General features: G+C 39.5%; 1 protein-coding gene across 2 annotated transcripts in view; it reads right to left on the bottom strand.

The window, feature by feature from the left end:
* The window catches only part of LOC104108635 (chloride channel protein CLC-e), a 37,189-nt gene extending 14,977 nt beyond the window's left edge, over window positions 1-22,212 (bottom strand). The window contains exons 1-4 of one of the 2 annotated variants that reach the window (XM_070186691.1): window positions 21,745-22,211; window positions 20,914-21,295; window positions 15,666-15,866; window positions 6,467-6,933 (exon numbers count right to left, since the gene is read on the bottom strand). In XM_070186691.1, the coding sequence (XP_070042792.1) occupies window positions 6,467-6,933; window positions 15,666-15,866; window positions 20,914-21,295; window positions 21,745-22,167 (1,473 nt within the window). In that variant the 5' untranslated portion in view covers window positions 22,168-22,211. Of the gene's footprint in view, window positions 1-6,466; window positions 6,934-15,665; window positions 15,867-20,913; window positions 21,296-21,744 lie in introns of both variants that reach the window. The other variant, XM_070186696.1, reaches the window with a different exon arrangement.
* Between the last annotated feature and the right edge of the window lie 4,867 nt (window positions 22,213-27,079).

Raw genomic sequence — 27,079 nt, 5'->3', positions numbered from 1 at the left:
TTAGTCTCACTATTTTCAAATTTTTCCGGCAACTTTTCGGCCAGTTTCTGTTTATCAGCAACCACCTGGTTTTGTTGCTCGGGGGGAGTCTAGTGGCCTTGTATGTCGAATGACCAGCTTGCAGATATTTTTACCAAATCCCTCACTGGTCCTCGTATTAGTTACATATGTAACAAGCTCGGTACATATGACTTGTGTGCACTGGCTTGAGGGGAATGTTAGATAGTTATGTGTAAATAGTCCTAGTCCCATATGCAGTAGGAGTAAAATATTTCCTAGTCACATATATAGTAGGAGGAATAGAATATGCATAACCTCAAGCCGGTGCATACAAATCATATATACCGAGCTTGTTACATATGTAACTAATACGAGGACCAATATTTGCAAGCTGATCATTTGATATACAAGGCCACTAGATAGTATTAAGATTTTTTTCTCCCGTGTATTCTCACAACCCTTTAAGTTCCTCACCTTCAATAGTTTCCTTCTCCTAATTTAAGTCTTGCACTCCGGTTTTTCCGTGTACAAGCATTGCCATAAGGTTAAAGAATATGACAAAAAATAAACCTTAGGGCTAACTCAGCCAAAACAAAATATCTCATGAGTTGGAGAATTGTCTAAGACCATATAAGGAGACAATAGCTCATTCTTTCAACCAATATGGGATAATTTAACACCTCTGCCCGTCCAAGCCTAGTCAACTGGAGCATGGCTAATACAATATGGGGGCCAACCATTGGGTAAACCAAGATAGAGATAGGTTATCTGATACCATGAGAGAAATAAAGACAGGAAAAAAATGTTAAGACGCGCGAAGACAATTGTCTTATGCTGATCCCTTTTTATATCCACTCTTTACATAACACTAAGTGTAAGTATATCTACTTTAACTATGTACATCAACTCTCTACCACTCCTCCTCAAACTGGTGCTTATAAGTCTTATGTACCGACATTGTTACAAATGTAACTAATATGAGGACTGACGAGGGACTTGCTGAAGATATGTTCAAGCTAATTACTTGACTTCATGAAATTGTAACAATGTCTCTAGAGAATATCTTTTCTGTGATAAGTGGCAGTTAATCTCAATGTGTTTTAGGATTTGACGCAATATAAAGGGCAACAATAATCACATACAAGTTCTATATGATTGATTTCTCCAAATTTCAGTTCTCTATACAACTATTTGATCCAAACTAATCTCTATTGTTCAAACAGGTAATAGCGTGACTTGTGTTTCCTCTTCTTCCGACTTTTGGGTCATTGATTCAGGTGCATCTAATTATATTTCGGGTAACAAATCTCCTTTCACTACTATTTCTTACTCTCAATCACTTCCAATAGTCACAATGGCCAACGATTCTCAAACCATGGCAACTAGAATAGGTTAAGCTAGTCCACTTCCTTCCTTACCTTTGAATTCAGTTTTTTATGTTCCCCATAGTCCTTTTAATCTCATATCCACTAGTCGCTTGGCCAATCACTTATTTGCTCTATTTTATTTCTTGATGACTCTGTTTTAATACAGGAATGCAGCACGAGACGGATCATTGGTACCGGACGTGAATCAAATGGACTTTAGTACCTTATCCTTGCTAAATCACATGGACTCACATCTTTTCCTCCTTCAACAACTTGTCATTTTCTTTTTGATGAAGTAAATTAGATTCATTAAAAGGCATCAAGAAGATGCAAAGAGTACAAAAGAGAAAGGATAATTAGCTCCATTTACAAAAGCCTATGCTACTATCAGGGGGCTAATGAAATCCACTGAAGTATCAGCACTATTAACAGGGGTGAGATAGTTCCAGCAAAATAAGTTAACTAAACACGCAGCCTTGAGTGGAGTTGATATGCCATCAAAACATCTTCAGTTCCTTTCTTTCCAAATACACCAAAAACTTGCGGCCGACACCATTTTCCAGATTTTTCTAATGGATTTGTCAACTCTCCAAAAATACCAACTTTCAAAAGCTTGCTTAGTTGATTGTGGCATAACCCATTTTAGACCAAAGGTAGTGTAGAAGAAGTTCCAAATTTCTTTTGCAACTGAGCAGTGAAGGAATAAGTGCTTTACACTTTCTGACTGTTGTTGGCACATGTAGCATCTATTAACTTATATGATGTTCCTCTTGATTAAGTTGTCTTGAGTGAGACAGGCCCCATTTAGAGACAATCATGTGAAGCAAGTCATCTTGGTAGGCACTTTAGTTCTCCAGATATGTTTCCATGGCCAGTTATATATTGGATTCTGGTCACAGAGGTGAATGTATCATTCTTTGACTGTGTACTTGCCTCTCTTAGAATTTTCCCAAATAAGTTTGTCAGGTTGTTGATCTTCAATGTTATGACATTCTAGGGAGCTTAACATTGTGAGTAGGTTGTTGACCTCCCAATCCTGCAAATTTCTTCTGAAAAGTGGGTACCAAGTGTCATTGTTTCTATTATGAGCAACAGTGGAGTCTTTGGTCACGGCAATCTGATACATACTGGGAAACATGTCTTTCAAAGGTGTATTTCCAAGCCATCTATCCTTCCAAAACTTATACGAGTTACATTCCCAACTTTGAAAGTTACATTTTGGAAGAATTCATCCCAGTGGTTGCTGATGTTCTTCCACAGACCAACTCCATAAGGAGAGTTTGTTTTCTTGGAACACCAGTGGTTGTGTGCTCCATATTTAGCAAATATGATGTCCTTCCATAGCCTAGATTCCTCCTGTCCATATCTCCAGAGCCATTTTAAGAGCATAGCATCCCTGATTCCCAAGACTCCTTTGAATTTTGGTTGAGTTACCTTCAGCCATTTCACTAGTGGAAATTTGTGTGTTTTGCTGCATCCTTCCCATAAGAACTTCCTTCTGAGTTTGTCCATCTGCTTTAGGACTGAGATTGGAATTGGGAACAAAGATATGTGGTATGTGGGAAGACTGTCCAGTACACTATTGATTAAAGTTAACCTGCCACCCATGGGGAGGTATTGCATTTGCCAAGTCGCAAGCCTCTTTTCAAACTTCTCTAGGACTCCATTCCAAACTTCTTTTGATTTGAATTTAGCTCCCAAGGGAAGTCCAAGATATGTGGTTGGGAAAGTGTCTGTTTTGCGGCATAGGATGTCTGCTAGCTCTTGTATGTTGGGGACTGCATTCACAGGGTATATGATGCTCTTTATCATATTGATGTGGAGTCCTGATAGTGCCTCGAAGATCATCAGTGTCAGGTTGAGATTTCGTGCTTGTGATCTCTCAGTACCACAGAAAATAAGAGTATCATCCGCAAAGAGTAGATGAGATACTGTAACTGAGCTGGCAGGATTCCTTCCCACCTGAAAGCCTTGTATCCATTGCAGTTGCTTAGCCTTCTCCAACATTTTAGTGAGTCCTTCCATCGCCAGAATGAATAGGAAGGGGGAGAGGGGATCCCCCTGCCTTAGGCCCTTTTGGGGGGAGAAAAAACCGATTGGGTCCCTATTCACCAAAACAGAGTACTTGACAGTTGAAATGCAATAGTTTATCCATCTTCTCCATTTCTCCCCAAAGCCCATCTGCCTCAAGATACTCATGAGGTAAGACCAGCTTAATTGATCAAAAGCCTTTTTAATGTCCAGTTTGCACAACACGCCTGGTTCTCCACTTTTCATTCTCCAATCCAGCACTTCATTGGCAATCAAGGAAGCATCAGTGATCTGCCTGTTCTTGATGAAAGCATTTTGTTCCCCCGAGACTAGTTTGTCAATTACCTTCTTGAGCCTCTCTGCTAAAATCTTTGAAACCAATTTGTATACAATACCTGTCAAGCTAATAGGTCTGTAGTCTCTGAGCTCCATAGCACCATTTTTCTTTGGAATTAGGGCAATGAAGGTGGCATTGCAAGCCCTAACCATGTGACAGCTCTGGTGAAAATGATTAAGTGCAGCCATGATGTCTGTTTTAAGAGTATCCCAATTTTTCTGAAAGAAATCCATAGTGAAGCCTTCTGGACCTGGTGCTTTATAAGGGGCACATGATTTCAAAGCTTCAAGCACCTCTATTTCTACAAATGGAGCTTCCAACCAGTTCTTCTCTTCTATGCTTAGTGAGGAGATGTCTTCGAAATTTGCACTGCGCCTCCAGGGTTCATTTTCACTATATAAGTTCTGGTAGAATTCCAGAATCTCCTTCTTGATCAACTCTTTGTCCTCAATGATTTCATCACCTATCCTGAGCATGTTAATGCAGTTGCATCTTCTGTTGTAGTTTGCCATCTTCTGGAAATATTTGGTATTTTTTTCCCCCTACAGCTTGTCCTTTTACTGATCCACCAGATTTATTACATATACAGTTAGGACATCCCAATTTATCAGAACTTTAGAAAATAGTACCTCGTTTGTCTCACTTGTCCACGCTAGAGCGTGAGTCATATCCGCTCAGAAGGCATACTCACTCTCATTTCCCTCGACATCCTGATAATCGGGTAGAGTTACCTTTCACTTTAGTCCATTCAGATGTTTGGGGTCCTTGTCGGGTTAGTTCTACCTTGGAATTCCGCTACTTTGTCAGTTTCATTGATGATTATTCCAAGTCCACTTGGATATTCTTGATGAAAAATCAATCTGAGTTGTTCTCTATTTTTTAGACCTTTCACTCTGAAATCCAAAATCAATTTGGGGTTTCTAACTGCACATTTCGTAGTGATAACGCCCCAGAGTATTTGTCTTCTCCATTTCAGCAGTTCATGAGAACTGTCATTGGATCTCACATCCTATTGTCTTATTAATTGTATGTCATCTTCAACTATCAAGAGTCAAGTTTCATCCTCTGTCTTGTTTCCCCACTCACCTTTCTCTCTTCCACCTCGTGTCTTTGGGAGCACGTGTTTTGTTTACAACCTTGCTCCAGAAAAGATAAGTTAGCTCTCCGTGCTCTCAAATGTATATTTCTAAGTTACTCGAGGATGCAACGGGGATATCAATGTTATTCACCTGACCTTATGATGTTACCTTTTTAAAAACGCAATCATACTTCATAGGTCCAAATGATCTCTTAGACATTTTCTGAGGTATTACCGGTTTCATCTTTTGGAGATTCAGTCGCTATCTCTCCTTCACCTTCCTCTATAGCTCCACCTCCTACAGCTCCGATTATGTCACCTACAGCTCCAGTTCCATGTTCTGTAGCTCCACCATTCTTGACTTATTATTGATCTCAGTCCAACATCATGTCCACAGACTTCTCTCCTCCTAGTCTACCAATCGCATTCCGCAAAGATATTCGATCCACTCTCAATCCCCATCCCCATTATATTGATTTGAGTTATCATCGTTTATCATCACCGCATTATGCTTTTGTGTCATCTTTGTCCTTAATTTCTATCCCTATGTCCACAAGGACAAGCTATGATCAGAGATATATCTGCTTTACATATTAGTGGTATTTGGGAGCTTGTTTCTCTACCTCCCGGTAAATCTATTATTGGTTGTCGGTGGGTATATGCAGGCAAAGTTGGTCCATATAATCAAATTGATCGCCATTGCCAAAGGTTATACTCAGATATTTGGGTTTGATTACAATATTACTTTCTTTCCCGTGGCTAGAATAGCATATGTCCACCTTCTACATTAAGAAGGCCTTGTTTGTCGGTTGCGCTGGTCACTTTCCAGGAGCTATGTTATTGAACAAAACATGTGCTCCCAAAGACTCGAGGGAAAGAGAGTATAAAGGTAAGCGAGGAAACAATATCGAAAGTTAACTGATTTTGGATAGCAGATGAGGCATCCAATTAATCTAATAAAAGGACGTGAAACCGCATCGCTCAAGAAACTAAGCTTGACAGGGGACTGAATGAGACCAATGATATGCTTATTCTTCCTCTCATCTATCTCAGTTGAGATTTCTGATAAAGAGTTCCTAAAGAAATAATAAGCTACTGAAACGGAAAAGAAAATATTCTAAGGCATTATCATTGGGAAAAATGCAAATAGAGACATCAAACCAATTTTGTATTGCAGCATAAAAACTTAGGAACACAAAAAACAACTGAGAACTATCTCTTGTAAAGAAAATCCAAGTACATCTTGAATAATTATCAATGATACTGCAAAAATAATGAAAATACAAGGTTGAACTGACTTAATAGGACCCCACATATCAGAATAAACTAAGGAGAAAACAGACTATAGAAACATGGAGTGATATGTTTCTCAAGTAGACACGACTCATAATGTAATGTAAAAAAATTAGAAACCTTTTCATGAAGTTTGGATAAACTCGAATGTCCTAAACCTATGTGAATTAAGTCTACAGGATCAATAACTAGACAGACTGTGGAGGAGTTAAAGGACCTTGAATTTCAGAAGAATAGAAGAGAGGAAAGAAGTAGATTTGGGTGATATATTCTCTTGTTCTCCTGTTATTACTTTTCAATAATAAAAAACTCACTTATCCAGATATGTAATGCTACTTCTAACAAAAGACAAATTCATACCAGGCCATAAGCTTGTGGGGATGCAACTTCCAAGATGGAAAGATGAAAGATTGGATCAGCATGAGAGATAATGTAGCTAACAATTTTCCCATATGCAGTTCCAGTAGCAGCACCGATGAATAGAGATGGCGCATAGTAGCCTCCAACCAATCCAGAGGCTCGGCATAATGAAGTTGTTACTATTTTGACAGCTACAAGCTGGAGCAACAGATCAGCGGAGAGGCCTTTCACTAGTGGGCGAGATTCTAGCAGAATATTAACATTCTCAAAACCCTGGTAAAGGATTTCAGGATATGCTAAAGCTACCAGCCCAACCAGAAGACCGCCCAGGACAGGAAAAGCTGCTTTTGGCATGCCGCTGGTCATTTGAATATTTTCCACTATTTGCAGCATAAATGATGTACAACTTGATAATGCCACTGAAACTAAGCCACAAAAGATGCCCAGCAGAAGATAAAGCGGCAGCTCTGAAATGGAAACGAAAAATTAACTCAATAATACATACCAAAAAGAGTTCAAAACACATTTGTACTTACCACAGTAAGTAATAGCAATGACAAAAACGTGATTCTAAGAGTAATATCACGTGGAGGAAGACTGCATAACCCCTAATTGAAAAAAAGGACAATAATAAAATAAAAAAATGTTCATCGCCCTTTTGTAAGGTATGGTAACGTTGTATGCAAAATATTTTCCTCTTTTGATCACCGGTAATCTGAAAATTTGTTAGACAAATAATTCTAGACGATACAAATTAGAAAGAATTTACTCCTTGATTAACCTTCCTAATCACTCAAAATAAGAGGAACATCATGTTAATGATAAATCATGAGACTAATTTATTTTGTTCTGGGAACATTCAGGCTATATGGGAGAATTAACATTCTTTATATTTATCAGTTATTTACTTCATTTCATAGTAGATCGCCTCACTTTGATTTTATGCTAAATTAGAGCCCTGACTTATAAGACGGTAGGGTTGTAAGAGAATGTTACACTTGTTCCCTTATTGGTTGTGTAAGGTTTTCAACAGGAGTTTAAATGGTCCTGGGCTACTCTACTCATTGCCTTAAGGTTTTGAGTTGGATGCTCAGAGCCAAACTTGAGGGAGCCTGTTAGCACAACCGCTTTCTCTCTTCATATTCAATCGCTTTGGACTTCTCTTTCTTAACTCGTGGAACTGCTCTGGGCTTCTCTCTCTCTCTCTCTTTCTCCTAACATTGTTGTAGCATGTAAGTCCAATCATTAGCCCGTTGAGCCGAATTAATCTCGCTCTACGTAGCCCGTCGTTGTGAGCCTCCTCACTCTCTACTTCAAAAAGAACAAAAACAAAAAAAGGCAATAAGGTCAAATCAAATCCACATCTAAACCCTAAAAACTGGATTATACATGTGGGAGGGTGTTAGAAAATGCTATACTTGCCATTCATTGGTTGTGTAAGGGTCTCCAAAGGAATTCAAATGGACCTAGCTATTCTATCAGAAGTGTTATTGAAATTTGTACGAAAAAGAAGAAACAAAAAAAGAAACATGTTCTCATTCTGATATTCTTTTTGGTTCATTTTATGTACAAAAATTCTAGAACTCCTAAACTATTACTCCTGATCAGTAAGTGATTAATGTGCTTTATTCATCGGAACGGCACCACAAAAGTGTTGGATGTTCACATGTACATATCAGTGCCTGCCAATTTAAAAAGCAAGGAGCTGAGAAATTATAGTCAGCTGCCTATGTCATTTACATTCAGCATCTCTCACCAAAGAGCCAAAAAAATACAAACATTTGAATCTAAGCCTATGAACATGTTCTACCTTCCCTTCAAAACATTAAATATTTTACCCACCAAATAACCTACAAGATGCATGCAGAAATCGTGAACCACAGTCTTTTATTCTCCCTGTTGAGTTTTCTGTCGTACCAGCTCAGAAGCTTTGTCTGATGCTATTCACAAAAACAACCACTCTATTTTCCAAATAAGTTCCCAAATCTAAATTGTGTGCCGAGATAAGAAAGACGATAGCAACTTGTAACAAGCCTAACAAAGTAGTGTTCATCTTTCTGTTGTTTTATCTATCAGAATCCGGTGTCTCCTGGATGATATTGAACCCTTGAAGCTTCATTTGCAACTGAATCAACCACTCTATCTCTTAATCCTCAAAATTCCTTCCGAAGAAGATGTCCCACCTTAGTTTGTCGTATGTTGTGCAACTGCATCGTCAGTTTAGAGCAAAACTATATAAATCTGGGCACTCAATTTTCAGCGGGCTATGACCTAACGAAATGCTGAGTGTTAAATGCCAATTCCTCCAATAAGTTCCTGCTTCCCTTCAGGACACTTTCACCATCAGGGGTATTCACTGGACATGAGCAACATTGACCGGAAGATTCAAATTTTGCTACAACCATATGCTCCGCAGATATTTAAAGTTTTGGGCACATTTGCGTGATCATTTAAATAAGATGCTCCTTTTCTGTAGTTGCAGCTATTTTATACCCAAGTCTCCACTTCCTAGATTATATGACTTAACTCCACTTGACCAAAGGAAAGGAGGTTCCTTCCTTGAAACAGTTCCATAGGAAACCTCTTCTTAATTTGACAAGTCTCTTTACAACCTTAATGGCAAGAGGGTAAAGAGACATTCGTATGTATGGAGATTGTCAAGTACATTGTTAATGAGAGTAATCCTGCCACCAAAAGAAATCTTTCAGTAGCAATATCAGGATCAATGTTGGCAATGGGTTGAAGACATCTTTTTGGGAAGATCACCGGATAGGGCAAGGAAGGTTGAAAGATTTTTCCTGACTTATTCTCTCTAAGTCTTCAAAGCCAAGCATTGGTAAGTCAGTCTGGAGCTCACAAGGATGGAACTGGAACTTTAGAAGATCTTTGGATGATTGGGAGATAAACAGAGTTTCTATCTTCCTCCAAACTCTTGAACCTTTCAAGGGTACATCACAGACCTGTGAGAAAGCACGGGAGAAAATATGTTATTGATATTGGATGTTCAATACAATACAAGAGGGGCTCACCGAGTCCGCTGGGAAGAGGATGCAGCACGATCTGTGATCAACACGGTCTGCTATGGAACCACGTGCATCTATTTAAAGATGCAGAACCCCCGGCAAAAGGGACGTTAGTACTGTCTTATTTATAGCTATACTATACAAGGACATACTACTCCTATTCCAATGTGAGACAAGACTACACTATATACATAGCTGTAAACTAACACTCCCCCTCAAGCCGGTGCATACAAATCATATGTACCGAGCTTGTTACATATATAACCAATACGAGGACCAGTGAGAGACTTGGTGAAAATATCTGCAAGTTGATCATTCGACCTCACAAACTTTGTAGCAATCTCTCCTGAAAGTATCTTTTCTCTGACGAAGTGACAATCAATCTCAATGTGTTTAGTTCTCTCATGGAACACCGGATTTGATGCAATATGAAGGGCAGCTTGATTATCGCACACAAGTTCCATCCGATTGATTTCACCAAATTTCAACTCCTTGAGCAATTGTTTGGTCGAGACTAGCTCATATGTTGCCATAGCCATTGCTCGATATTCTGCTTCTGCACTAGACCGAGCAACTACATTCTGTTTCTTGCTCTTCCAAGACACCAAATTGCCTCCTACTAAAACACAACATCCAGACGTAGAACGTCTATCAGAAGGTGATCCTGCCCAATCAGCATCTGAGTATCCAACGATCTGCTCATGACCTTGATCCTCAAACAGTAACCCTTTGCCTGGAGCCGATTTTATATACCGAATAATGCGGACAACTGCAACCCAATGACTATCACAGGGAGAATTCATAAATCGACTCACAACACTTACAGGATAAGAAATATCGGGTCTAGTCACTGTGAGATAATTTAATTTTCCAACCAGCCGCCTATAGCTTGCAGGATCGCTAAGCGGCTCCCCCTGTCCTGGCATAAGTTTAGAATTCGGATCCATCGGAATGTCAACAGGGTGCCGATAAAACACAGAGTGATCAGCTTCACTACGAGTCATGCCAAACTCTTGGATAACCGTGTTGAACTTACCAAACCAGGCTCTAGGAGACTGCTTTAGACCATAAAGTGACCGACGCAAGCGACATACAAGGCCACGAGACCCCCTCCTGAGCAACAAAACCAGGTGGTTGCTCTATATAAACCTCATCCTCAAGATCACCGTGAAAAAAGGCATTCTTAGTGTTCAGCTGATAGAGGGGCCAATGACGAACCGCAGCCATGGATAGAAAAAGACGGACTGAAGCCACTTTAGCCACGGGAGAGAAGGTATCACTGTAATCGAGCCCAAATATCTGAGTATATCCTTTGGCAACAAGACGGGCCTTAAGTCGATCAATCTGGCCATCGGGACCAACTTTGACTGCATAAACCCAACGACAACCAACAGTAGATTTACCTGAGGAAAGAGGAACAAGCTCCCAAGTACCACTTGTATGTAAAGCAGACATCTCGTCACTCATAGCCTGTCGCCATCCTGGGTGAGACAACGTTTCACCTGTAGACTTAGGGATGGAAACCGAGTTCAAAGAAGATATAAAAGCATAATGGGGAGATGACAGACGATGATAACTCAAACCGACATAATGAGGATTAGGGTTAAGTATGGTTCGTATACCTTTCCGAAGTGCAATCAGTGTACTAGGAGCAGGGTCCGCAGCAGGAGAAGGGTCAGGTGCAGGACGAGAACCAGTTGGGCCCGATGTAGGGCGCGAACGATGATGATAAGTCAAGAGTGGTGTTCCTGTGGCTGGGGAACTACGAGGAACAACACTAGACTCCTCAACGGCTGGTATGGATGAAACCTCTGTGGTCGAAGGTGGAGGAGGAGCTATAGTAAACTCCTCAAAGGTCGGTATAGGTAAGACCTCAGATATATCATGGTGGTCAGCAAAAGTAAAGAAAGGTTTAGACTCAAAAAATGTAACGTCAGCTGACATAAGGTACCTACGAAGATCTGGAGAATAACAACGATATCCCTTCTGAACACGAGAATAACCAAGGAAGACACACTTGAGAGCACGAAGAGCTAACTTATCTTTCCCAGGGGCTAAGTTATGAACAAAACACGTGCTTCCAAAAATACGGGGTGGAAGAGAGTATAAGGGTGACTGGGGAAACAATACTGAATGTGGAATCTGATCCTTGATGGGAGATGAAGGCATCCGATTAATCAAATAACAAGTTGTGAGCACTGCATCGCCCCAAAAACGCAACGGAACACGAGATTCAATTAGAAGTGTGCGAGCAATCTCAATAAGGTGCCTATTCTTTCTCTCAGCAACCCCATTTTGTTGAGGGGTATAAGGACAAGATGTCTGATGAATAATTCCTTGAGAAGTCATAAACTGCTGAAATTGAAAAGATAAATATTCTAAGGCATTATCACTGCGAAAAATGCGAATAGAAACACCAAATTGGTTTTTCATTTCAGCACAGAAACTCTGGAATATAGAAAATAACTCAGAACGGTCTTTCATTAAGAAAAGCCAAGTACATCTTAAATAATCATCAATGAAACTAACAAAATAACGAAATCCCAAGGTTGAACTTACTCTACTAGGACCCCATATATCAGAATGAACTAAGGAGAAGGCAGACTATGCAAGACTCTCAACACTACGCGAAAAGGAGGCTCGGGTATGTTTCCCAAGCTGACACGACTCACAATCTAATGTAGACAAACTAGATAAACTAGGCACCATCTTCTGAAGTTTGGATAAACTCGGATGTCCTAAACGTCTGTGGATTAGATCTGGAGGATCTGTAACTAGACATGTTTGTGGAAGGACTGGGTGAGTTAAGGTAGTAAAGGCCTTCTGATTCACGTCCTCCACCAATTGTCTGTCCCGTACTGCAGTCCTGCATAATAAAAGAATCGTCAATAAAATATATACCACAATGGAGGGCACGAGTCAAACGACTAACAGATGCAAGACGAAAAAGACAGCCAGGGACATAAAGAACAGAATCTAGGGTGATAGAAGACAAGGGATTAGCTTGTCCAACTCCTTTTGCCGTAATTTGACATCCATTGGCTAAAGTAACAATGGGAAGAGACTATGAATATACAATATTTAACAAAAGTGATATATTACCAGAGATGTGATCAGAAGCGCCTGAGTCCATGACCCATGGGCCAAGAGTGCTAGACTGGGAAGCACAAGCAAAAAAATTACCAGTAAAAGAAGTATCAGTCTAAGCAACTGAGGCTACTTGTGGAGATGTCTGCTTACTTGTTCGATACTGAAGGAGCTCATTATATTCTTCTTTAGATAAAGAAAATCCCTGGTTACCTGGAGTCTCGGTCTGAGCAATGTAAGCATTTTTGGGTGGACGACCATGTAAGGAATAACACATTTCACGAGTGTGTCCAAGTTTGTGACAATAAGAACACTTGGGTCTAGATCTTCCAAAACGACCTCCTCCTCGTCTATGCTCCATAGTTTGAGATGCCCGAACATCCATTGTCTGGGATGCAAGAACAGAGGAATCAAGTATCTGTGATGAGATCACTGGTGGACTTGGTGCTGCAGCAAGGCGGAGTAATCGAGAGAATAATTCATCAACTGTCGGGACAGTCGGACTAGCTAAAATATGGTCGCGTACTGAATCAAGATCATTAGGAAGTTCAGCGAGGGTAAGAACGAGAAACATCTTTTGTCGCTGCTCTTGTTGTTTTTCAACACTAGCAGAAACTGGCATCAACTTCTCAAATTCCCCCATGATTGCTTGTACTTGACCCAAGTAAGTAGACATATCTAATTCTTGCTTCTTTCAGTTTGTCATCCGCGATATCACATCATAGAAGCGAGATATGTCATTAGCGTATAAGGTGTGTGCCTTTGCCCAAACCAAATAACATGTCAGGAATGGACGAAACAAGGGCATCAACTTGGAATCAATAGATCGCCACAAGATGCTACATAACTGAGCATCGATTTTTGTCCAAAGTGTTATTGCCTTTTCATCTCCTTCGCTAGACGGTTTGATTAGATGATCTTGAACACCTTGGCCTCTACACCACAACTCGACAGATGAAGCCCAAGCTAAGTAGTTTGAACCTCCCATTAAAGGTTCTGAGGTAATAATAACACTAGAGCTTCCAGAACTCATGTTTCTAGACCCAAAAACATCAAATCCCATAGACATTGTTGCAAATTATTACCAAATAAGAGAAAGAATCAATTGTAATCCACTGAAACAGAGTAAGGAAACACAAAAACAGAATAATGAAATACTGTAGCAGCCGGAATCTTACTGTAGTTGTCGGAATAGTACTATAGCTGCCGGAATAGTACTGTAGCAGCCGGAAAAAACTCAAAGTGGTCGGAATGAAATGAAAACAGTAGGGGTAGGATAGGAATTACCAGGCGACCCAACTGTTCTGAAGGAAGTTTTTCAAAAAATGGACGGAAGTGGTCGTACGCGCCGGCGCGTGAGCTTCTGGTGGCGTGAGGAGGCTGCTGCCGGAGATTTTTACTGGGGTTTGGTCGCCGGACAGTGATTACTCTTGTGGTAGTGTTGGATTTATAAAGCAAACGCAAACAACCTTGAAAGAGTCGTCGGAAAAAGACTTCCGGTGACTGATTTCTCTTCCCGGAGTCGCTGGAATTTATGCGCAGCGATAAATCTCTCACAATTGCTCTGATACCATGTGAGAAAGCACGGGAGAAAATATGTTATTGATATTGGATGTTCAATACAATACAAGAGGTCCTTATTTATAGCTATACTATACAAGGACATACTACTCCTATTCCAATGTGGGACAAGACTACACTATATACATAGCTGTAAACTAACAAGACCATAGATAAAATAGTTTGGAAGCTGAATAGCAAAGGTGCATTTTCAGTAAAAGATGCATACTGGACTCTAAATCATAATGTTTCAATGACTGAGGTGTGGCCTTGGAAACACATTTGGAGGGTTAAAACTCCTCCCAAAGTATCATGTTTTGTCTGGTTAGTGGTAAAAAAGCATGTTTAACACATGATAACTTACAAAGAAGAGGTTTCCAGATTTGCTCAAGATGTTTTCTTTGTGGACAGGAAGTAGAAAGTAATGCTCACTTGTTCCTACATTGCAGAATCACTACAAATCCGTGGAACATGTTCTTTTATATGTTGGGAGTTAATTGGGTCATATCTAGAACCACATTGGAACTTCTAGTCAATTGGAAGGGAATTGGTAGAAAAAATGGATAAAGACAAATGGAAAAGCATCCCAGCTTGTATATGGTGGATTGCATGGAACGAAAGGAACTCGAGATGTTTGAAGGCAAAAGAAACTCCATTCAGAAGATTAAGATGGATTGTCTTTCCTTGTTTTATTTTTTTGGTGTAAACAAGAAATGTTTAGTGAGGTAGGAGACCTGATAGATTTTATAGGCAGCTTGTAATTTACGTTACACCAGGTGCTTGTCTTTTGCTCTTTTGGAGTTGTACATACAGCTATTAGCACTAATGACTAACCTGGCGCTGATCTTATTATCAATACAAACTGTTACCTTTCTCAAAAAAAATTAGTCAAACGATGAGCCTTTGTAAGAGTGATGGAGCATAGACTTGGATAAACTACAAGTATGACACAGAACCATATTGGATTTATACTTGGTAGATTTGTCACAGAGGTTATATTTTCACTAAGAAAATTGACAAAAAGTTACCACTCTAAAGAGTAACTTTTTACTAAGAACCAAACTAGCTATGGTGCCAACAAAAGCTTGAACTACGGATAACCACTCTAAAGAGTAAAGTTTAAGGATAAGTATAACTGTATAAGTAAGACATAATATTATTGGACGGAAGTTGTCCCAAAAGATCAATATAGAACACAATTAAAGCTAAAGGTTCTTATATACGATACCAGCTATTTCAGATTAAGGTTTTTTCATGGTGGTACATTTGCATTAGGCCAGTGTCTCTAGGAGTCTTCTTTAATCTATTTAGAGATTTGTACGTCAAAGTAGAAAATAAAGAGAACCTCTGATAATAGAGAATCCCAAAGTACTGAATATTCGAAAGAAATGGGACTAAAGAAATTGAAATGGATAGTGATGATCTGTGTAGCCAACCCCAACTAGCTGTTGAAATGTAGTTGTTGTTGCTGTAAGTGACGGGTACAATTGTATTTAAGAATCAAACTCGAGAAAGAAGTCCAAAATTACCAGTAGGTGTACGGAAATCATATCCTGGAACTGCAAATGCAGGTTCAGAGCCAAGACCAATTTCTGAGACTACAGAAGCTATAACAGCACTGAGAATAACCATTGAAGTCGTATTTGTCAAGTACAAGGAGGACTCTGCAGGTGATGGCCATAACACAGATTCCACAGCAAAGAAACAGCCCCCGACAGCAGCATTAAATCCTTTAAAGTAGAAAACAAGGAGAGTTTCAAAGTGACACAAACAGTATAACCATGGAGAGAAAATGACTGACAAGATATAACAGGAAAATGTTAGCAGAACAAGAAGTAAATTTCCAGAAAATGAATTCCTGTAAGGCAGCAGATGCTGACAGCAGAAAAAACAAGAAAATGCTCACTGAACATCCCCGGATTAAGTCAAAACAACCATAGTACAGGGTACATTAGCTTATTAGCAAATAAGAATGACAAAGAAATAGGTCACAACAACTTATCAAAAAAACAAATAGTTCTGTTTTATCACTCTTGCTTTTCTCCTGCAAAGTTTCCTAAGATGAAATTGCATTACGTGACATTCTCTTCTTCTTTTTTTTTGGATAAGCAAACTCGAATAAGTGCCATTGTTTTCTCTTTTTCAGCAATGGCCACAAAAATGCTGAATTAAGTTCATAAATCTTTACCTTTTAAAGGATTTTTAATCTTCCAACAAACAGAAAAAACCTTTGGTATTTTTCTTCCTCAAAATAAATTGTTTGAGATCTGATTCCACAAATCATCCTTTAGTACTCGACAATTGTAAAGCATTTCATTAGTTTTGGACTATGTGATGTGAAGCACCAGCTAGGTACATCCCTCTATTATGGCAGAACAATGGCAAACATTTATTAAAGGTATAATAAATCTAGTGAGGCAATCCAAGAAGCATTAGCTAAGATAAGGACAGAATGGTCATCTGCCACCAAGATGCCATTCCTGGGGAACCCCCGCTCACCAAGTTCAAGTTCTCACAACGCAAAAGGAAAAGTGATGTGGTCATGTAGGCATAGAGAATACTGTAGAACATTCAAGAAATGGTCTACTAATTGAGGTACTTCTTCATCAGGTGACTCTGCAAACATGGCGGAGTTGTCATTATATTTGCAACTAGTTGATGACCAGTCTATTCTATCAAGTAGATAGAATTAAATGGTCCATTTAATTTAAGGTACTACTCAAACTAGCATTATTCAGTCAAAGGAAGTGAATTTCCCTTGACGAGTCGAACTCTGTACAATAAGGAAACTCGACAAAGAAGTGGAATCTGTATTTGGAGCCAATTCGAGTAATGTATGGGACATCATATCTCTTAGTAAATAGAGTAGTCTACTAACAAATGAACTGCCCACCTTTTCCAGCCTCTTCTTGTCTCTTAACCTCTATTTACCACCCCACATAAAACCATATGAAAGGATTAGTGTCAGCGATAAAATTGCAGGAACAAAACCATATGAAGCCAATCCATGTCAACAATAAAATTGCAGGAACATATGAACCCATAAGCAGTTGCTTATGTTTCTGCATCAGAAGTCACCAGTTGAATTTGTGAATGAATTTCTCGGGATATGTTAGAAATTAAAATTTGATTTATTAAACTTCAAGTACTTCACTAGAAAAGGACCTGGCAGAACTTTGGAAATTAGGAAGCCTAGGAAACTTCTAAAGAACTAGTTCAACCCTGAAAATAAGGACAAGACTAAGAGCCTAAACTCAATTTTCATTGCTCTTATTCCTAAGAAAAAGGGGGCAGCGGAAGTGAAAGATTTTAGACCTATCAGCTTGTTGGGCAGTGTCTATAAAATAATTGCAAAGTCGATAGCTGAAAGATTAAAGATGGTGATAGGAAAATTGATATTAGATAATCAGAATGCCTTTGTAAGAGGAAGGCAATTTATTGATGCTGCTATGGTAGCTAATGAGTGTCTTGAATATCTATTCAAGAGGAAGATTAAAGGGGTGGCCTGCAAACTTGACGTGGAAAAGGCTTATGATCATGTAAATTGGTCATGTCTGTTAAATCTGATGAAACATACGAATTTTGGGGAAAGATGGATTGGGTGGATAAAATTCTGCATATCCTCAATTAGCTTCTCAGTTTTAATTAATGGGAGTCCACATAGATACTTTAATTCTCAGAGGGGGTTAAGACAGGGGGATCCAATATCCCCCTATTTATTTTTGTTGGTGATGGAAATCTTTAGCAGAATGCTTTTAAAAGCAGAAAAGTTAGGGTGGATTAGAGGATTGAAAATTAGAAAAAGAGAGGGGGAAGAACTGTATTTCTCACACATACTCTATGCTGATGATACATTGATATTATGTGAAGCTGAAAAAGAGCAACTCTTACACCTCAGAGGAGTACTACTAGCTTTTGAAGCTGTCTCGGGATTGAAAGTGAACTTGGCAAAGAGTAATGTGTTTAGTATTAATGCCGAGCATTGTATTGATGATCTGGCAGATGTTTTGGGTTGTAAAGTGGAGCAGCTACCATCCACCTATCTGGGCCTACCACTTGGAGCAAAAAAGAATGATGCAAAGATGTGGCAGGGGGTCTTGGATAGATGTAGCAGTAAACTGGTGTCATGGAAAAGACAATATTTATCTCTTGGTGGTAGGCTTACACTGGTCAATAGTGTGATGGATGGTATACCTACTTATCTAATATCTCTCTTTAAAATGCCAACATCAGTGGAGAAAAAATTGAATACTATGAGGAATAAATTTTTGTGGGAAGGTAATAATGATAACAAGAAATTTCACTTGGTCAAATGGCAAGAGGTGATGAAAAAAAAAGAAAGAGGGGGATTAGGAGTGAGGAATCTAAAGATGCATAACAAAAGTCTTTTATTTAAATGGCTATGGAGATATAATTATGATGGGAATAGATTATGGAAAAAGGTGATAGATGCCAAGTATGGTATGAAGGACATGTGGGCTCCTCGTTCAATTCAATCTTCTTCAAAAGGGGGAGTTTGGAGCACAATTAGTAATCTTTGGAATAAATATAGTCAGTTTGTGAAACAGAAACTTGGAAATGGTAATAATACCCTATTTTGGTCTGATATGTGGTTGGAAAATGGAAGTCTTAGATCAAAGTTTCCTGGTCTATATAGCTGCTCTATTAACAAAAATGGAAGAGTGTTAGACTTCTATTCAAGCACCGGCTGGCAGCTAATCTTCAAGAGGGGCCTCAATGACTGGGAAGTTGATGAATTTTCCCAATTGATGCAGTTATTGAATAATGTTAGATTGGAGGAAAACAGGAGAGACTCATTAATCTGGGCAGCAAGTAATGATGGTATTTTCACAGTCAGCAGTTGTTATAGCTTGTTACAAAAACTACAAGGGCTTTATCAGTCAAATTGGCCATGGAAAGCAATATGGAAGTCAAAAGCACTTATTAAAGTAGCCCGTTTTGGTTGGATTGGAGCAAAGGAAGCTTTTCTAACTCAGGAGAACTTGCAGAAGAGAGGTTTTGCTCTATGTAACCGGTGTTACATGTGTGAAGAAGAGGCAGAAACAGTCAACCATCTAATCATCCATTTCAAAGTGGCAAAGCAGTGTTGGTAGCTCTTCCTAAATATATATGATGTCAAGTGGGCAATGCCTGCCAGTGTAAAGTTTGTTGGAGACATGGCAACAACAAAAAGTGGCAAAGAGTCAACAGATAGTATGAAGAACAATTCCTCTATGTGTGTTCTGGACAATATGGTTGGAAAGAAACAGGATTTGCTTTGAAGGGGAAAGGCAGCATGTATCCAGGATTAAAAACAGATGCTTATTAAACTTGTATTTCTGGTGTAAAAGACATGTAATGAAAAATATGGAACAATATATGAATTTTCTAGAGGAGCTAGGAGGAATGTAGTTGCTTTGTTGTATTAGTTTGGATGTTTGTAATTTTGCACCATCTTGGTACCTTTTAATAAAATCTTACCTTATCAAAAAAAAAAAAATAAGGACAACACTATACCTCTACAGTGTGTGCCCCTTCCTGGACTCTCATAAAGACTCTGCAAATGCCTCGTATTGAGGCTCTCTGGGAATTGCTCTAAACATGTTGGGTTAGATACTGGAAATATTGACAAAAATAAAAAGCAGGCTCAACCAAATAATTCCAGGTTTTTTTACATAATTCCAATTTCCAACTCGCGACTCAAGCTTAAGAATACTCTACATAAAGTAATTTGGAGTTTTTCTTGTCTAGCTATCCAACTTATGAGACATTGCTTTTGCTAATTCAACTTGAAGGGAGACAAAAGCCAGCTAGCAAACCATCCGCATCTCAACACTCTTTTTTTTTAGAAGGTAACATATCCATATCTCAACACTCTACTACTACATAATTGGAAGAGACGTCAAGCGAAATAAGTCAATAACTACATGGTTAGCCTAAATGTCATTTGTCACTAAAGACAAAAGTAACCACAGGCATTATAGAATTTACAATGACGATTGGTTATATCGGATGAAATAGAAATATAGAGAACAAATAATGCACGTATGATAAGGTTGATGTGAAATAACATTTTAGGACTAGTCATCTTTCTGTTTGTTGAGCTTTTGATACAATGTGAAAAGTTCACTAGTAAATTTTAGGTCCATATGTTGCTGGGTAAGTGATGCGCTTCTCACCTAACGGAGACTACATCAATATATATTCACTTTTCTTATCTAAACTTCAATTAAGTATTTTTCTTTAGATAGTTGCCTAATATGACACTTTGAGTTCATTTTTCATTTTCTGCTCAAGGAATTTGGGAAATTTAACTTCTCCCATAGAGTAAGCTTGGACAAAATTAGTAGCTTGTGGGAACCAAGTTGGCTGGCTCAACTTTATTGACAGCAAACGTCTGAAAAAGGAACTGGGGAAACAAAGCTTCAGAAATATATCATAGTACTTGGGCAGAATGCAGGCACTGGAAATTAATAACCTACTTATAGCTGATTGCAGTTCCTCTCAAAGTCAAGATGTAAGCTGCTTTATTTTTGGGTCACCCGGTGTCATTTCACTGGTATCTTGGGGGGGGGGGGGATCTATTTGTTGGTTTTCTAGTGCTTTTGCTTGCTCAAGGGGTTCACTGTTTTTACAGTTTATTGGTTTGAGTGCAAACACATTTGCATTTACAGAAAGGCTTCCCAGGAAAGAGGAAAGCATACAACAGGCTACATGTAATTATAAGGAAAATGTACCATGTATGGTTCAGAACCAAGAATAATATGGGGAACAAACCAGAAGCGATTCCAGCAGCTGATCCAGCAGCCTTGAGTGACAGCTTTCTACGACCACCTTTATCAAGCAGAGCTCCAACTCCCTTGGCAACAGATGTACCAATTTCAACACTAGGGCCTTCTGGTCCTAAGGAATTCCCAGTTCCTAATGTGACACAAGCGGCCATTGTCTTCAAAACTGGCCCCAACACAGATTTAACAGATGATGTCCAACTTCCTTCAGTTGAAACCTCCAGAGTGGCTCGGAAGGCATTCAAAAAGCTGACTACCAAACCGCCACAAGCTGGTACTAAGATTACACGTTGCCAATGTACTCCAATGGGCTCCTCTGAGGCAGCTCGATATGGAATTCCATCCCAACAAAGATCACGTATTTCATGAACCTAACCAAGGGAGATATCCGTTATATGACCACAAATGGAACATTCACTTCAGTTCTCTTTTGTATGGTGACAATATTGTTAAATTACATGGGAGAGCATTTAAACAAAAGAAAGTGACATATGGGTTGCTGATAAATATTAGGTTATCATCGGGCGCTGCATAATCTTTTATCAAGAGCCAAATTGTATGTCTTGATTAACAAAATGACTTATAAATGAGGCCAATTTAGATTATCTGTTTCTGAACTAGCCTGGATGTTCTAAGCTGGTAAGGTTAAAATTCAGAATGTCAGCATATTTTACTAAGTTATGTGAATTTGATGTATAGGATACTCCTCTGATAAATTGTACAATAATTTAAAGTAGGCAGGGGGCTGATTGACTGAGGCCAAGTAAGTAAGGGAGAATAGTAGATGAAAAGAGAAATGAAAGACCTATAGCGCACTTACCGCAGCGTTGAAAAGCACGACACTGATACCGGTGAAGAGGCCAACAAAGCAAGCCGAGATTATAGCGGTATTATTGCCTTGTGGGATAACTTCCTCGAGCAGAGATCCTATCTGGATACCACTATCACTATCACTATCGTCTTTGCTGCTGTCGCACATATCTTGTTCTTTTTCAATGTTTCCGTCACAGGAACGTCCCGGAGGAAGAGATGGTCGTCGAGCCCAAGGCCAGCAATTTGGATGACGACCCAACAACTTTCGTGATTCATTGTTTAACAGACGAGCAAACCGAGGGGCGGAGTGCGTGACTGACTTTTTTAAAGCTTTGTCGTTACAGAAAGATACACAGATATGGCGAGGAGATAAGGAATTGAAGAGCGAATTAGGAGGATGGTGCAGCACGGTGTTTTGGCCGCTAATCATAGCTGTCTGAAGCGTACAACTTCGTCAGACCAATAATAAAAATGTCAAACATTTTTTATTCTAATATAATGTTATCACAAATTTTTTAGATTTTACCCGTCAACTAATGTCGTTAACAAAAAAATCGCTTTTTTTTATGAGGACTTTCATTTCCTTTTTCTTCTTTTTCTTTGTTTGTGGATTGGCTTTTATATTTACTAGTTTTTTGGTGGAACGTGTATACCAAGTTATGTAATATATAATATTATAAAATAATATAATATTATTGATGAAAACTAGAGTCCACAAACTATATAGAGAACCTGGTTCTCTATTAATTCACACGTAACACACACAGCAGTAAGTAAATAACACAACAATATTTTACGTGTAAAACTATCAGCTCACGGGATTAAAAATCATGACCTATTGTAATATAGGAATTAAACTCGTAATCATTCACGTACTTGCAAGTCTTTTTGTAATAACTCTATTACAAACCTCATCATTTTGACTAACTCTAGCCAAACAAAAACACAAGGTTTTTGGTATACAAAGATATCCTACGAGATGCTTCTAACTAAGTTGGGCAGGAATTACAAGTGAATAACATTAACAAAGATACAACAATACTAAGGGCACAAGATGAACTTAGTGCTGGGATATAGTCCTTTGTTCTGTTGCTACTTTGTTCTTTAAGCCTTGGAGTCAATGAAGGCGGCAACACACTTGAGAAAGAATTAATGATTTAGGGTTTGCAAGTGTGTGTTTTCCCTTGTCTCGTGTTGGTAATATATAAGTGAGGTCATTGGGATGATATAAGCAAGTATCTGGTACATAGCATGCTCCAAAAAGTGATTGTTGCACTGTTGTGTGTGCAGTGCAACAGTGCAGCAGCTTTAACAGCTATAAGGAGTTGACATGTAGTGTGACCGGAGGAATTGATAGCCATTTATTCCATCTGTCGTTCCTTTCACTGGTATCATTGGAACTTGTGCCAGACATGTGACTTGTTGTTCTGAACACTTTGAGGCTTTGTATCATGTTCCATATCTGGTTCTCATACGAAGTTTATTAAATCAACAAAACACAAAGGCACATAACTTATCAATTTTCCCCTTTTTTGATGATGACGAACTTAGAATTGAAGTTCCCCCTAAGAACCAAATCTCCATACAATTCACCTTGCAGATTAGTTATATTCCCCCTAGGAACCTATTTCTCTTTCTCCCCTTCAATTTTTCTTCCCACTTTTGGTATCATACAAAATATTTATGCAAGTAAACGTAAAAAGAAGTCCAGCAAAGTTAACTCATGCCACTTGTGTGCACACAACATAGCTAAAAGTAGAGCACAAGAGTATAACATGCATAGCAAAAGACTGGGATGCTCATTGATTAATTTGAGAAGAAAAACATATGCAGTACTAGTACTATTGTTACAAAACATACGCACAATAAACCAACTTAAAGTAGCACAGTCACAAAAATAACAAACCAAAATAGGACACTGGGACGAAGACAAGCATGGATAAACTGGACACTGACAAAGGGACTGTTTAAGGGGCACTATAAGAGGGAGGGAAGGATGATGGGGCAAGGGCTTTGAGAAGAACATACACTCGAGCATTTGCAGATCGCTGCTCTTTCAGGTTCTCAACCTGTTTTCTCAAGTCTGCATTTTCAGCCATCAAGCGGGCAATCTCTGCACCCTGTGCACTGCTAGAACTAGTTACTCTTTGACTTGACCGAGATGTCCCTTAAGAATGGCATTCCTAGCCTTCAGCCTCTTTATTTCCTTATTAGCAGTAGTATGAGCATCAATTAGCTGAGAAATTGTAGAATTGCTACCAACTCCCCCTTTTTATCGATACACTCGCACTCCTCCAAGGTAGTCATTGAGAACGTTTGCTTTCGAGTACCCATCGCTCCTCTTCCCAAAGGAACTTTGAAATATTCAAACACTCTAGTGAGCAGAAACCCATAAGGCAACCATGGTTCCCATCCTTGAAGTCTGCCACCTTTTTCATATGTTCAATTATGATTCCAGGCAGTTTGATAGTAATGTATCCATCCAATGCCTCTAGGAGGAATAGGTCCGCTATTGAAGTAATGGAACGTCTTTCCGCATGAGGGAGATGGACCTTGTTCACCATCTCAAACATGAGCTGGTATACTGGAAGCAGGGTCTTTTTGTGCAGCCGCTCCTCTCACTGAACAGCCTGAGGCTTTAGAATGATTTTCCTAAAATCGGAGGAACATGTCCCTTCAACAGACGAGAGCCCCTCAGTAGGCACATCCAAGATACTCCCCAGTACAGCTTCATCCATCACAAAATCCACTCCATTAACCCTTAGGTAGATATTGTCATCTTCCACAGTGAACAGAGTAGCGTAAAATGCGAACTTCCTCTTCATAGACTTTGGGACTCTGAATAGTAAAGAGATGAGTCCACTTATGAAACTCGCAAATATCAAACAGTTGTCTCATGCCTGACATGTCAAGAATGTCAGCGTCAAACACTTTGCCTCACAGTACCTTTTGCTTCTTCAGCTTTTCTCTTTTGTTAATTTCTGATACTTCCACTGTGGCTTTCTTGGAGGAATCAGGTTCCTCAGTGTCACTTGCCTTTCTCTTATGAGATTTCTTCTTCTTAACACTTTTCTCCTTCCTACCAGACTTAGCTTTCTCACCAGGCTCCTTCTTTTCAATAATTTTCTCTCTATCAATTTCAACACCCCTCACAGACGATATTTTCTTGGGCTTCACGAGCACAGACTTCTTAGAGGATTTACGAACAAGGGAAGCAGGTTCCTTATTCACCTCTTTGTCCTCAACATCCACAATATTGGCAGGAGGCAGGTGTCACGACCCTAGACTCAAACCTATCGTGATGGCGCCTATCGATGGTACTAGGCCAGCCGACTCCCACAATACTATAACAATTCATTCAAAGATATGCCAAAAGGCATCTTGTATAACAGAATTTCATAAAGGAAATAAGGGTTGAACTCAAAAATAGAAATGCGGAATGAAAAGGACCAAACATCGGGGTGTCACTGAGTCATGAGCAACTACTAAAAACTGGTCCGACAACAATAAGACTAACATAGTCTGGGAAAAAATCCAAAATACAACTAAGGGGGAGATAAAGAAGGAGAAAACAGGGCTGCGTTCGCCAGGCAGCTACCTTGCTAACTCCAATGATCAGCTACAGGAATATCAACAGTCACTACTGTGACCAAAAATTCCTGGACCTGCACACATGGTGCAGGGAGTAACGTGAGTACACCAACTCAGTAAGTAACAGAAACAAATAAAGGCTGAGAAGTAGTGACGAGCTAAATGCAAGTACCGTTCATATCACAAAATTTAGTAAAGTGCGGCATGCTTTGTAACCAGAGTTTAAGTCAAATCAGCTTGTTTAAATCAAGTTCAAGTAAATCAATTAGAAATATCTTTCAATAGTTCTCAAACAAGGACTCAAAGCAACTATGAGCATGGATGATGAAATCATATACTGCCCCTCGGGCTAACATCACTCAGTCCTCCCAATCACTCCAACCTCACAATCACTCATGCTTCACCATCACTCATGCCTCACAATCGCTCGGCACTCGCACTCAGTAGGTACATGCACTCACTGAGGGTGTTCAGACTCCGGAAGGGCTCCTACAGCCCAAGCGCTATAATCTGTACGGACAACTCATGTGTTGTACGGACAACTCACGTGCTATAATATCATATCAGAATTCGCACGGACAACTCACGTGCTAAGGTACAACACCTCACAAATAGGCCCTCGGCCTCACTCAGTCATAAACCTCTCCAGTCTCTCGGGCTCTCAGAAATCAACCTAAACAATATTAACATGATGCAACAAATAGAATAACAGAGACTGAGCTATGATGTAAGAATGCATGAACATGACTGAGTACGGGATATCAACTAAAGCAGTGAGAGGACAGCAAGAAACAACCTCTAAGGGTCCAAACAATACTGGAATAAGGCCTAGACATGGTATCTAGCGTGATTTATAGTAAATCTTTCTAAAGCACATAAAGAGCATATAGCTACAACAAGTTGTTCAACTTTACAGTTGCTACGGGACGGGCCAAGTCACAAATCCCCAATGGTGCACTCCCACACGCCCATTACCTAGTATGTGCGTCACCTCCAAATAGTCACATGACACAAAAATTCGGGGTTTCATACCCTCATGACTAGATTTACAACCGTTACGTACCTCAATCCGAGCAAATCTCTACTCCGCAATGCCCTTGCCTCTGGAATCAGCCTCCGAGCATCCCGAATCTAGCCACAAGCAGTACAATACCATTAATATATGCTAAAGGAATTAATTCCACAAGAAAACTACTAAATTAGACTCAAAACCCGAAATCAACTCAAATCCGACCCCCGGGCTCATGTTTCGAAATCCGACAAAAGTCATAAAACCCGAAAGCCCATTCACTCATGAGTCTAACCATACAAAATTCATCAAAATCCAACATCATTTGGTCCCTCAAATCCTCAAATTACACTCTCCAAAATCCCATGCCCTAACCCCCAATTTTCACTTCAAAACCCCACTAATTAGATGAGAAATCAACGGGAAAGCACCATAGCTAGGAGTATTAGAGCTCAAGCAACTTACCTCTGTGAAAACCCTTGAGTCCCCTTCAAATATCACCCCAAAAGCTCCAAAGTCCGAGTTAAAAATGGTGGAAATGAGCAAAAATCACGAAGTCCTCAATTTATACATTCTGCCCAGTGAAAACGCACCTGCGGCACCTTTTTCCGCTTCTGCGACGCCGCACCTGCGGAATTTCCATCGCAGGTGCAGAACTCACTTAAGATCCCAGGTTCTGCATCTGCGGCCAAATCTCGCACCTGCGGACTCGCAGATGCGACAACCTTCTCGCACCTGCAGT

Source organism: Nicotiana tomentosiformis, chromosome 1 (genome assembly GCF_000390325.3).
Source record: "Nicotiana tomentosiformis chromosome 1, ASM39032v3, whole genome shotgun sequence".
Taxonomy (NCBI): Eukaryota; Viridiplantae; Streptophyta; class Magnoliopsida; order Solanales; family Solanaceae; genus Nicotiana; species Nicotiana tomentosiformis.
This window is presented reverse-complemented; position numbering and strand designations above follow the sequence as displayed.